General features: G+C 45.3%; 1 protein-coding gene across 1 annotated transcript in view; it reads right to left on the reverse strand.

Annotated features, from left to right (window-relative positions):
* The window catches only part of plppr1 (phospholipid phosphatase related 1), a 43,955-nt gene that overhangs the window by 12,156 nt on the left and 17,310 nt on the right, over window positions 1–14,489 (reverse strand). Inside the window, exons 3-4 of the mRNA XM_062554177.1 lie at window positions 7,125–7,313; window positions 920–1,052 (exon numbers count right to left, since the gene is read on the reverse strand). Of these exons, the coding sequence (XP_062410161.1) occupies window positions 920–1,052; window positions 7,125–7,313 (322 nt within the window). The remainder of the gene's footprint in view (window positions 1–919; window positions 1,053–7,124; window positions 7,314–14,489) is intronic.

A 14,489-nucleotide genomic window follows, 5' to 3' on the forward strand; every position in this document is an offset into this window, starting at 1 on the left:
AGATGCATAGCTCCTACAGTATGTGTACCTACTGTATGTTGTGTGTAGGCTAATATGCTTGTCCCAATGCATGTAGCCCATAAATTAGATGCACAGCTCTTTTGTGTACCTATGCTGTGTGTATGTTAATGCTTGTCCAAATACGATAGTATCAACTCCGCTGTCTAACATGTTGGCTGAAAGCCCATTATCCCATCACTTCTGAGTCATGGTTCAGTATTTCCTCCCATATGGTTTTTCATTTTGCCACCACCGTCTTAATCCTCTCTCAAGGGGATCAAATTCAAGATGGCCTCAGGCAATCAGATATATTAATATGCTATGGAGACACATATATGAAATTGAATTGAATTGAATTGATTTTTCATTTATCATTTATATAAACCAGCATTCATTTAAATTTCTATACGTCACAAAAGTCACAGTTGTTGGGCTTCTTTTCTCCCCAAATTAAATGTTCTGTTCAGATGATAAACATGTTCACTTATGTCTCTGGTTTGGTGCCCCCGATCTTATGTCACCCCTTATCATGAAGACAGTTAACAAGATTTACAACAACTGATGTTGCTGTGTGACAGAACAACAGCACTAGGTAGCCATGCTAGTATAGCATGCACATTCTATACTGTAAGCAGTTAAAATACACATGTTCCGCATCATCTATACTGTAGTGTATACGGTTAAACAATGTGTGTTCTGTGTCCTCTATACTGCACATGTGTATACAGTTACAGTAAAATATACACACATTTTTTAACCATGTACAGCCTCTATACTGTACATGGTTAAAAGATGTGTCTTCTGTGTCCTCTATACTGTACATGTGTCTACAGGTAAAAGATGTGTGTTCTGCACCCTCTATACTGTACATGGTGCAGATGCAAGTGTTTTGCAGCTCAGGACTGTCTGTCTGTCTCACCGATGAACCTGATGATCCTGCGTATGAGGGGGTTGAGGTAGCAGCACTCGCCCGTCACTATGGTCTTCTCCTGGAGCAGCAGGCTGTGCCGAGTGGACTTCATGATGAACATGGACATCTCCCCGATGAAGATCTGCGCACACACACACAGACACAGACACACTTTATTAGTTGTCCCCTTAGGGAAATTCTTTTTCACAGTTTCTTATGTTTTCATCCTACATGATCACAGGCACATGCAACATAGCCAATTCATTGAAAGCAGTCCAGTGTGAATGGGCATATTTGATGGGCATATTTGACATTTGACATAAACAAAACAAATGCAATAATAATAATAATTATAATACAGTTTGAATTGTAAACATTTTTAGGCATCTTTGACCTTAACTCTAAAGTAGTGTCAAAAACACAGATGCAGATTATAGATTGCAGCGCAAACAGCAACAGGACCAATCAGCGGACAGCATCTGCTGTGGATTCTTATTTCACGCTGAATATACTACCTGTACTACATCTGTGGCCGATTGCATACATAACACGTGTGACAGAATGCTTTTAAGATTATCAATATCAACAGACAGAAAATACTGGACGGGTAACTTAACACCACCAAGATAAGAATGTGACTATTTGAGTGGCAACAAGAATCAAACTCAACACGTACAAACATGGGTGGATTAAGAGGAAAAGAGATGAACAGACGAAAGAGATGGATAGACAGAACAAAACAGACAAAAGAAACGGCTGGTTTTAACACCGTACAAATGAGCAAAACTCTGAATAAAGTATACATCGTCTCTTGATAGTTATTTTACTCATGCATCTAACGTGTAATCTGAATTCCACAGGTCTACTTTAATTGGCTGACTATCTTCATTCTTCTGTGCTAAACAGATGTGTGGTCCCCTGTCGTTGTCATACAGTACATACAACGGAATACATGATGAAGTCTGTGCCAACACTTCCCCTTCCATAGCTGCCTAAGACTCCTAATTGTCTCATGAGCCTCCCACATCTGCCTATGAAGAGCACTGCACTGCATTCTGTATTCTGTCAGATTGATGTGTTCTAAAAGCACGGTAGTTCACACATTATAGCAATGCACGACACGTGCATTATAAAGAAACTCAAGAGCCAGTTAAACATTAGTTCATCCCACCAGAATCTCATGAAAAAAACAAATGTACACTTAAGAATCCCAGAGTGTAATGTCTTAAAGCTACAGTCAGCGACTGTATGTGATTTTGAGCTCAAACATTTTTTTGTCACATTTAGCAACCATCTGCTCACCATGTGCTAGCTGCGCATTGTGTGAGTAGGCTACACTGTAAAAAAAAAAAAAACCTTGTTTCTGTAGCCAGCCCAGGCCAAAATTGTCTGCTAATAATGAACATAATAAAAAATATAAATTATAAACGCAAACAAACGCAACTTCCTGTGCTACTGCTGACTACACCATTAAGATCACATTGGCAAGATGTATGCTCTCTCTGAGGTCTAGACTCCATATGTGTTGACCTGGTTTCCAAGCCTTTCGAAGAAGCACACCATTATGCCCTCTTCCTTAAAGCTACTCTCAGCTGTGAGTGCCCAGCTGCCAAGCCACAAAAGTACCCTCTCCTCTCCTGCCATAAGGGTCTTCTTGTTCATCAACAAATTGCTGCCCGCTGGACTGGGCTCTTTCAGGGTAAATGTAAAGCCCCTTTTGTTTATCACCGAGCCCAGAGTGTCCCATCGCATTATCTTGGCCGGCCTTCACATGGCCTTCAACCCCTTCATGGGCTCTTAACGCTTTTATTTTCAGAGGGCTGGACATCATCTCCGCCCAGTGGTGTGACCGGAGAGTCGTTGCTACCACAGCCATTACTGTTTGGAAAGAAGTGACCGGATTAGAGTAAAGAGAAGAGGAAAAAAACAACAAAAAAACACGCAACAGATTGAAATGAAGCCGGCCATATCTCTGGAAACTGGTAATTGTCTAACAGTAATGGTTCAAACAATAAACAGAAGGAGTGGCGGAGGGCTGTGAGAGCATTTGTTGAGATTAATTCAGTGCGCACGCCGCTGCTGAGACGGGAAGAGGACGCAGGGTGCCAAGCAAAGCCAGCCGCCAGCCTAGCCTGCCTAGCCTGCCTCTGATGCATTCAATTTATTCTGATGGAGTCTCTGATATTATGTCACAAACTGGAAGGCTCGCTCAAGCAAGTCTAATATTGTGAAAAGGATGCGAGAAGGAGGGGCGGGGGGGGGGGGGGGGGGGGTAGTGCTTTTTCCGCCCGAAGGACAGATACCCCCTCCCCCTCGTCATCACGCGGCAGGTTGGGATTTTTCTGTCGATTCGTTTATTTACTCCAGTCCTTTCAGGCCTCATTTGGAGCATCCTGTAATCTCAGGTCTCGACTCCTGCCCGGACAAGTGTCCGGGCAGTGAGTGCCCAGCTGCCGGAGAGGCAGAACTTGGGGCAGACGAGGCTCTGACCTGCCACCATAGCCATGCCAGTGCCAGCCGTATTGTGGGGCGTTATCAGCGGTAAACAGGAAATCACTGACACAGTGATCAGCCATCCACCTCTGACTGGAGCTGTCAATCACTCCTCAGCCCGCACAGCACCTCAGCGATTAAATAGAAATGCGCCGAATATTTTAATTTCCATTCAACCGGAGGGGTTGAGCTGGTTCACGGAGGCATTATTGCAAGCTGTACTTGGTGATTAATTTGTTGAATTTTACGACGATGACTGCTTTGAAACATCAACCCTAACTGCCAAAATGTGTGTAAATGTGTTTTACCAGCAGGAATTAGCGTGTGGAAAGAAGCACAGAGTCATTTCCAAGACGCTGTCGCTGCGCATCGCGTCACGTCACATCATGTCACCTCTGGGTGAGCAAGTCGAGCCCAAGCAAGAGAGTGATCATAATAAACATTAATAATGCATGCTATTCAGCAAACGCTTTGTCACATGCTCAAAGCACAGGGGCATAAATTCAGCTGTGTGTCTCACTGTGTGTCTCTCACAGAGAAGAGCTCTTTCTGGGCCAGCTTTGGTTCTGGTCTGGCCCTGATCCGGTCTGGTTCTGATGCTGATATTCACCCGTCTGTGCAGATAAGACCTGCTCCCCCAGGGCAACCAGGCTGCAACCAGGTCTATTTGAGGCCAGGTCTTTCTGAGAGATTGTGAATTTGACAGGGTCACATTCGTGTGAGCTGGACAGGGATGTTGAGGCTGTTTTTTGTGCCTCTCTGGTATGGATACGGTGTTAGCCATTGGGATTGAAATTACAATTTTCTGACAGTTTTTTTTCCCCTCAACCTGCACTTTCATCAGCAACATATGAATTGGCGCACAGATGATGAAATGCATGAAACAATCCATTTGGCATTTCAATTATATCTACCAAAGATGAGGCGCTCTATTATTAAGAAAAGGTAAAAAAAAAAAAAAAAGGAAAGACAGCGAGAGACTCCCGACATTATTTTGAAACATCCGAGGAGAGAGGAGAAGAGAGAGGTGAAGAGCAAGAGGAAGAGGAAGAGGCAGTAAGAGAGAGAGAGGTGAAGAGGAAGAGGGAGAGAGAGAGAGGAGAGAGAGGTGAAGAGGAAGAGGAAGAGGGAGAGAGAGAGAGAGGTGAAGAGGAAGAGGAAGAGAGAGAGAGAGGTGAAGAGGAAGGGGGAGAGAGAGAGAGAGAGAGAGGTGAAGAGGAAGAGGGAGAGAGAGAGAGAGAGGTGAAGAGGAAAAGGGAGAGAGAGAGAGGAGAGAGAGGTGAAGAGGAAGAGGAAGAGACAGCAAGAGAGAGAGAGGTGAAGAGGAAGAGGAAGAGACAGCAAGAGAGAGAGGTGAAGAGGAAGAGGAAGAGACAGCAAGAGAGAGAGAGGTGAAGAGGAAGAGGGAGAGAGAGAGAGGAGAGAGAGGTGAAGAGGGAGAGGAAGAGACAGCAAGAGAGAGAGAGGTGAAGAGGAAGAGGAAGAGACAGCAAGAGAGAGAGAGGTGAAGAGGAAGAGGAAGAGACAGCAAGAGAGAGAGAGGTGAAGAGGAAGAGGGAGAGACAGCAAGAGAGAGAGGTGAAGAGGAAGAAAGAGAGAGGAGAAGAGACAGGTGAAGAGGAAGGGGCAGCAAGAGAGAGAGGTGAAGAGGATGAGGAAGAGAGAGAGGAGAGAGAGGCAGGTGAAGAGGAAAAGGTAGCAGAGAGAGAGAGACAGGGAGAGGCAGAGAGATAGGAGAGGGGCATGTGAAGAGGATAAGGCAGTGAGAGAGACAGAGAAAAGAAACAGTGAGAAAGAAAGAGGTGGAGAGAGAGAGAGAGAGAGAAAGGTGGAGAGATCAGTCAAGAGGAGGAGGCAGCTAGAGAGAGAAAATAAGAGACAGGTGGAATGTGAGAGCCATGGAGAGAGAGGTGGAGAGACAGGTGAAGAGAGGTGGAGAGAGAGGTGAAGAGAGGTGGAGAGACAGGTGAAGAGAGGTGGAGAGAGAGGTGAAGAGAGGTGGAGAGAGAGGTGGAGAGAGAGGTGGAGAGACAGGTGGAGAGACAGGTGGAGAGAGAGGTGGAGAGAGAGGTGGAGAGACAGGTGGAGAGACAGGTGAAGAGAGGTGGAGAGACAGGTGAAGAGAGGTGGAGAGACAGGTGAAGAGAGGTCAAAACATAGACGAGCAAAGAGGAAAAGCTTTATCAACAATAACTTCAACTGATGTTGAATGAAGGACACATTTTCTTTATTCCAAATTAAGCCTTCTCAGACATTTTTGTCTAAAAGGTACGAGTTAATATAACGAACTTATCAAAATAAAATACTGATCAAATCTTAGAATCTTGCCTATTCATGTCATCAATATGACCCCTTTAAACTTGTTATAGTAAAGTTGAAAAGCTGATGTGTGTTCTCAGATATGGTTAAAAAATATTTTACCTAGGATTACCTTTGAGCGTGTGTTTTGTCCTGAGCATTTCTGAAGTGATGTGTACCAATATTTCAGAGAGGAGGCTGGAAATCGAACCTCCAACTACAGTAGATCTATGGCTCAACCACGCCTACTGTAGAGCTAGCATCCAGCTACAGAACTTTGCTTCATTATCTGCAATATTTTCTTGTAATTAATCAAAATGAATATGGTATTTTGACAACCCAGGTAAAAACAAAGAATATCTGTGTATATAATATGCTGTTCCTCCTTTAAAAATCGTCTGTACGTGCACAGTAAACAAAACTCAAAAGATATGCCCCAGGCTCCCTTGACTCACATGCTGAGATGTGCATGCCTGAAAAAAACATAGCACTCATTTGTTATAAGTCTCTTTGGACAAATGTGTCCAAAACGTCAACATAAACACAAACATGAGCAAGACTTGTTTGAGGCACAGTTCTGCAACCCAGGCCTCCATCGCCTCAGAGGAGCCAGGGAGCGGATGCTGAGTGTTCAACTTCAGACTGGTGGACACACAGTGCCCTCTAGTGGTCCATCTGTATTTCACACTACTGCCAGATGGATGCTACTGAATGACTCAAAGGGGCTGAATTCAGTGGTGCTATAGGTAACGGTTAGCTACGTTAAGGCGGAGATTCTGAAATGGGCAAGACCTCTCCGGTGAAGTGAAATTGAATAAATCGATCACCATCATGCGAGCAGTGTTAAATTGTGATCTATTAATATATCTTTTATTAATTAACTTCAGCCTGACTCGGCCCACTTTGTAGCGTCTGACTCCGGTCGCAGTGCGCATGCACTGTCGGCAAAATATGCGGTCAAACTAGCACCCAAAATATGAGCTCTTCAGATTCAGTTTCAACTCAGTTTCTCTGTATGAACAGTAACGACTGGTATCCTGGAGGAATTCCACAGATCTCCTTCAAACAAACAGATGAAGTCAGTAGTGCTTAAGAAAACCAGAGAACTAGCCTCTCCCTGGCAGTGAACCAAACTGTTCCTCGGATCCTGTTACTCTGCAAACTCATCTCCTCCAAACTCATATCCTCCAAATTAATTAAGCCAGAGAGAAAGAGTGTGTGAGTGTGTGTGTGTGTGTGTGTGTGTGTGTGTGTGTGTGTGTGTGTGTGTAAGAGAGGAAGAGAGATAGAACGATAGGAAGACAGAAAGAAAGAAAGAAAGAAAGAAAGAAAGAAAGAAAGAAAGAAAGAAAGAAAGAGAGAGAGAGAGAGACAGACAGACAGACAGACAGACAGACAGACAGGTGGGGGTGCGGATTCTCACCACGCCGGTAGGGACAGCTGCCACCACGCAGTAGAGGATGAGGGGGGGGACGAAGCTGCTCTCCTCCACGCCAGGGTAGGGCTTCATCAGGTCAGCGTCGTTGCAGAAGAAGCCCTGGATGTGGATGCCAAAGGTGTCCGTGCACTCAAAGTAGTAGGCCAGCAGGACCGTCCCAGCCATGATGACAAGCTGAAAGAAGAACATGCATTAGCTCTCCCTGAAGCAGCGGTGTGTGTGTGTGTGTGTGTGTGTGTGTGTGTGTGTGTGTATGTAAGCTTCTGTATGCAATACCAAGGGTGCAAGAAAAGCATACAGTAAGTCTCTCTTTGAGACTCTGCATCACGCATACATACTCACGCAAATAGACATACAAAATTAAGCCCTCACTCTTTCTCTCTCTCCAACCTTTTATCACACACACACACACAGCTCTGAAAAACATTGCTTGCAGACACTGTGTGAAGCTCTTACAAAAAAAAAAAAAAACCTCCGCTAACGAATGTCTCCATCTGGACAGCTCCGGGCATAACTTCTCTAAAACCCTCTATTGCATAACCGTCCTCACCGTCCCCGAAAAAAAAAAAAGAAAAAGAAGAAGAGAAGGACTTTATTCTCTTCCTTTTCCTCCCTCTCTTTTTCTCTTCCTTCTTCCCCTCCCACACGCATCCGTTCCAAAGTTAACCCCGCGTAAGCTGCAGCCGTTAAAGTGCTAGGTAGGCATTCAGCTGGAGAGGAGTGGGACGCAAAGAGGACACGGAAAACAATATCAGCAGGATCCATTCAAGAGGCCCTGTGGCCCCGAGGGCTGGTCTGACACACACACACACAGAGAGAGAGAGAGAGAGAGAGAAAGAAAGAAGAAAAGAGCAAGAGAGGATATGAGGAACGAAAGAGCAAGAGAGAAAGATATATATTTATATATATATATATATATATATATATATATATATAGAGAGAGAGAGAGAGAGAGAGAGAGATAAATAGAGAAAGAAAAAGAGAAAGAGAGCGTTCCTGAGACCCCAGGAGCACTGACCTGACTCTGTGTGTGTGTGTGTGTGTGTGTGTGTGTGTGTGTGTGTGTGTGTGTGTGTGTTGGTCATTAGTGCCATACGGCGTCCAGATGATTGTGAGGGTGTGGCTGGACACCTCAGCATACAAACAACTAGGAGAAACACACCTGTCACACACACACACACACACACACACAGCACCATCACATCAGGGGGTAAGAGACCAATTAAGAGAGTTGGGCTCTGACGCAGCAGAAATGCTAACATAAACACACATATATATATATATATATATATATATATATATATATATACACACATGCAGGCGCAGGCGCGCGCACACACACACACACACACACACACACACACACACTTTCTCCCTAGGCTGAGGCATATTACAAATGACAGCTGTAATAATTACCTCTGCACAAGCATAGCGCAGTGCAGACCTTAACAACACAATCTCAGACCTAAATCCTAAATTCTTAAATCAAAGAAGCATGATCGGCATATCAATAGCTCCCTACACAACAGAATTGCTGACCTATTGCTATCTATTTTCTGACTAATACATATTTTAAATGTCCATTAAATTCTGTGATCTACTCAAAGAGAATAACACAGCTTAAATCAGTAGGTCAGAACGTATTCTTCAGAAATGGCCCTCTTCACAAGTCACAGGAGAAAAACAGAGTTAAATGGAAAAAAAGATATGATGGGCTTTAATATACGGAGACAGAAACACAATGACATCTTTCAAAATCATTATGACTCAGCAAAGCCATTTTGACACCAAGAGTCTAAAATGCTGACTCATCCATCTATTCAGAGCAAAGGAGGCCTCAATCTGAAGATAACACTGTTAAAACAAATATAATTGGTATAGAAACATTTTCAGCCTACCACATTCAATTTTAATTTAACAGCCCTGAGTAAAAGTCAACCTAAGTCACATTACTTCAAATATAATACTTCAAATAAGCATGTAATTCCCATTATAACCAAGTAATCACTGAACTTCTTGGAGGAGTTATATGCAACTCAGCACCAAGCCATGAAACACAATTCATAGGCTGAAACAGACCAAAAGCCTGCAGCACCAAGTCTCAGCAGTCCTCTGAATAAACTAAGCTGCTATATCATAAGATCTGTCCAAGAGAATATGTACTAATGACAGAGACGCAGACAGGCATGATTAGTCAATATTTACAAAACAGGTCGCTTGCTTGTTTGTTGTTTGTTTTGTTGTTGTTAGTTGATTGTTGCTCGGTGGCGGTTAGTTCACATTCTGTTGCAATAGCTTCGTAATTTTTAAACAAAGAAAATCACACATCTACTCTCCATATGGATTCTATATTTTGGGGCTTTTGACTTCTGACTTAATTTTGTGCATGGTCAGCCTTTTTTTATGTACTGTATGCATTACTATGAGCAAAACTGCGACCCCTTTTTGCAGGACCAGCAGCTTGTAATGCCTCCTCCCAGATTTGAGTAGCCTCGCGAGCCATCCACGTACTTCCGGCCAAGGATTGCCTCCATTACGAGTCTGGCCGTGCTCCTCTGTGGAGCATTCTGCTCGGTAGAATTGTAACAGAACGCCCCCCCTCCAGAAAGCAGCCAATAAACGAAGAGACGGGTTGGTGGGGGCGAAAGGGGGAGGGCACTCGTGACGATGACGTTAAACGCCTGCGCTATGTTGTTATGAGTAACTATCGCCGATTGGGTGAGAGCTGTCCAATCAATTCAAACCAGAACTGGGCGTTACTTCCCGCTTCCTGCAATCGCTTCAGAGCAAAGAAATTCCAGACCATAATACGAAATGAAATGGTAGTATTATGGGATGGTTAGGACCAGGCTAAGATTTGAGCTGCACATTTGACTGATCGTGACGAGAGGCTTCCACGTCCTCCTGCGCTGCGTCACGCATTCTCCAGCGCCGCTCTCTGCTGACCACTGATCTATAAAGAATGTAAGGGATAATCAACGACGCGCCGTGCGTTTATAGGAAAATAATGCACGTTCGAAGTGGTAATAAGGACCCGACGCCGCAGGCGGAGGGGACTTTACACTTCGATAAGTGCATTATTTTCCTATAAACGCACAGGGCGCGGAGTTGATTATCCCGCTTATACCACTGCTACTATCATTTTCGTTTATATTGCCGCTGTCTTAGATACAACATTGCTGTTTTTACCGTTACATTCACATTGGCGAATTAATATTCAAGTGCAATAAGCCCAAAAGAAGGGAACTACTTCATAGCCGTGCGGTATATAGAAAAATAATGCACGTTCCAAATAGCGCATCACAATAGGAAATTTGACCAAGCAGTGGATACGTTCGACCGGAGCCGCGTCACACAGAGCAGGCCTGTTTGCGCCACGCCCCTTTTTTGGGGAAACAAGCCCTCAGAACAAGCCTGAAACAAGCCAAAGTGAACGGGTGTTGTTCACGGTCACTGATCTATAACGAATAACTTATTATTTATAGATCAGTGTTCGCAGTAGACAGACATGCCGAGAAGTTGCTGTGTGTTTGGGTGTACCAACCACAAAGCTAATACTGCGTTCATGCAGCTCGGAACCTCGGAGGACCTGCCTTTAAAAAGTCCCGACCTCCGAAAAAATTGTGTTCATGAGATCAGTTTGGAAAATAAATACAGGAAACGCATAAATACCTTATTACAACTGCTTAGTATGGTTGAGCAAGAAGGAAATTGTCTTGGGCGAGTGTTTCTGTCTGTGTTGTTAATTTAGTGACAAATTACCTTGCCTATTCGTAATGACAGTGAAATTCACCTCTTGTGTTGTTGCAAGGGAGGCCGTCGTGGTTGGAGAATATGATAGTGACGTCAAGTCGGACACCTCGGGGCACAAAACTTCCGCACGAGTCTCCGAGCAAAAAATCCAACCCGACCTAGCGTTCATGTCATTTTTCCGCTATCGGAGGTCAGAAATTTCCGAGGTTCCGAGCTGCATGAACGCAGTATAAGAACCCCTAACATTAGGCTACACCAAAAATAAATCAGACCAACGAAAACGGAAATCTAGGCTAACACTTGGCTAACACTAGCAGCTAGGCTATCGGCTATGACAGAAATTATCATATGTTGGAATTATCTAACGAACATACTTTACATCCAAGCCTGTCAGTCAACTACACAACATTACAATTAAAAGAAGAGGCCAAAAATACAGGAAAACAATTTAGTTATTTAACTGGAGATTCAATGAGATAAGAGTATGTCCGGGTATGACACTGGCCACTGCTACTGCTAGCAGGCTACTCGAGAGACCGAAGGGACATGTTTTTACTTTGATTGAATTAAGCTTTTGAACGTATTTTTCACGGTCAACGACCGGCAAAGTGGTAATATATTGAGTGGTCCTATTGATTCGTTGTGTTTTCTGTTGTCATTTACTCCTACGTTTTCAGTACGAATTACGTTTATTGAGCCTAATTTGCATTGGAGTTAATGGGAGACGTAGTTTGTTTCCCCCAAAAAGGGGCGGGGACGTTCGTCGCGAGTCAAGTTCCCGGATGTGCCGGTCTAACGTATAGACTATCTCATTGTTGCTGACCCATCAACAATGAAGCCAATGGAACTGTCCCGAGTGGTCCCATAATGGCGGCGATGTGTTCCAATTCCATTGTTGCAGAGCGGCAACATTCTTTTACTGTCTTTTACTGTCTATGCACTCCTATGGCAAGTGGTCCCATAATGGCCGCCCCCATGTAGGCTTCAGAATTTTGACGTAGATGCTCTATCCAGGTATTCTTTATAGATCAGTGCTGCTGACAGACTAGCTGTCTGAGAGGGAGTGTGCAGTCAGGCACACCGCGCTAAGCACATGAGGCTAAACTGAATCCCACACAGTATGTGTTAATCTCTCCCTTCTTGCATCCTTCTCCCCCCCATCCCTTCCTCCATCCCTCCCTCTCTCTCGCTCATTCCCTTGCTCGCTCTCTCGCTCCCCCCCCCAGGGGAGCTGTCTTCAGGAACATTTACATGTTCCATAGAAGCTAGTACAAAACAGCACGCCTCTACAAAAAAAAAAAAAGAGCGCAATCCGGGAGGTAAAAAAAATCAAGGGAAATGCAGGATTAGAAGGCTCATTAAATCCACCAACTAAAAAAAAGAGACAAACCAGAGGGCTGTTTTCCTAGACCTGAGGGAATAAGGGAGGCGACACTCCTAAACATTCCCCCCAGCATAGCCTGGGTTGGCAGGGGTGCCAAGGTGGGGGAGATCCAAGAAGCCGAGGGGGGTGTTTGATTAGCCTGAACCCCCATTACTCACCCTAATGGCACAGGGGACACCAGATAAATAAATAAGAAATGCAAAACAGCTATTAGAGAGTGTGTGTGTGTGTGTGTGTGTGTGTGTGTGTGTGTGCGTGTGTGTCGGGGGGGGGGGGGGGGGGTGCATGTTCAGGCTGTAGAACTTGGCTCAGGAATGAAAATACTATTTGAGAACCTTCACAGCACAATATGGCTGTTTTGGATAAATTATAGAAATGCTTCATCACAGTGACAAGAACGCTGTTGAATACTAACAATCTCATTTTTCCTTTTTTGTGTGCGTGTGTGCCAGCTATATAGTGAGATTACTTGGAGTTAGTTGGAACACACATTTTATTTAGCAAAGGAGGAACGCAAGCAACATTTTTGCACAACTGATTTACAGCATAGTCACTTGCTGTGAGCTCATGCCCTTCCCAGCTCTGAATGTGCCGGCTGGGTTAAATACGGGGGGGGGGGGGGGGGGCAAAACTCCCATCAGCATGAGAACAGGGCATCCACACCGACCCCGGGAGCTGGCTCTAGTGGGGTGAGTCACCGCAGCAAGCAGTCACGTTAATGACTCCATTCTCTCACGAGACGTGAGAGCGCGATGGCTCCATTTTCTCACGAGACAAGAGAGAGAGAGCGGTCATCACGGTGCCACACCGTATAGGGAGAGCGCTAGGGCTGTTCATCTCTCGCCTATGTGGAGTCCCTCAGGTGTCCAGCAGGGGTCAGCGTGGAGCTATGCAGCAGTGGCGATGACTCGCCTACACGGCACACAGATCCCTGAGAGGCATCATGGCACGAGATGAGACGGCCCCACACTCTACAGCAGCTACAGACAGGCTCCGCTCAATCCCAGCCAGAAACCGCTACGCTCACGTCAGGTCAGGAAAACAAATAACATCCCAAGAAGGGTGGACAAGGGAACGGAAATACACCTGCCCGCCCGTTTACCTGCCTGGTGTGTCAAGATGTGGAGCATCAAAATGGGCTGGGTACTCTCTGTGCAGCAGAGAATGGATTGTGAATAATACACTACCTGTGAATAATACACGTGAAGTTGGGGCACATGTAGGATTAATAATTGAGAATACAGCTTTGCAAAAAGTGTCAGCTTGTGTGAGACAGACTGGGACCCAATGTGAGACACACACACACACACACACACACACACACACACACACACACACACAGAGAAACACACACACACACACACAGAGAAACACACACACACACACACACACACACACAGAGAAACACACAGGCCCCTGACTGTGTTGGTTTATACACACACTAACAGATCCTTTCCAAGTCTGTGTGGTGCTGGCTTTAGAGCCTTGGGTGGGAAAATGAGCAGTTCACTCCCTGCCTTCTCCTCTATGATCTCCCTTTCAAGGCCTCCTGTCCCTCACTGTGGGCATGATACAGAGAGAACGAGAGAGGGGAGGGGGGCATGGATAGAGAGAGAAAGCGAGAAAGCGTGCGTGAGTGAGAGAGAGAGAGGGAGAGAGAAAGAAACAGAGAGGGGGGGAGAGTGAGAGAGAGACAGAGGGCGATGGAGGAAGACAGAAAGAGAGAGAGAGAGAGAGAGAGAGAGAGAAAGAGGCAGGCGGAGATGGACCGGTATCGTGTCCAACTATGACAGACCGGACAGCCTGTAACAGATGGCTTGCGCTTTAATTCCAGGTACACAGCTCCGACAGACCACCGAGGTTAAAATTAGCATTTCACCACGCCGAAAAGGAGCCGATTTAAAAATGGAGGGCCCCGGTTTCCCTTGTGTGTCTTTGAGGGCTGAAGGAGAGAAGGCTGATAGATATATGAATGCCTGTCAGGACAACGAGCTGCTTGGCTCCCTCCTCCTGTCAGCAGTGTGGCAGAGACACCTGCTGGGACAAGCAATCCTTTAAAGCTGGCGCGTATGAAAGAGAGAGAGGTAGAGGGAGAGAGAGAGAGAGTGATAAAGAGAAAGAGAGAGAGTTGGGAAGGGAGAGGGGAGGGGGGCGAGTCATAGAGAGAGGGAGAGGGAGATAAGAGAGAAAGAGATGGAAAAGGGAGACAGAGT

The sequence above is a fragment of the Sardina pilchardus genome, chromosome 14, assembly GCF_963854185.1.
Source record: "Sardina pilchardus chromosome 14, fSarPil1.1, whole genome shotgun sequence".
Classification (NCBI taxonomy): Eukaryota; Metazoa; Chordata; class Actinopteri; order Clupeiformes; family Clupeidae; genus Sardina; species Sardina pilchardus.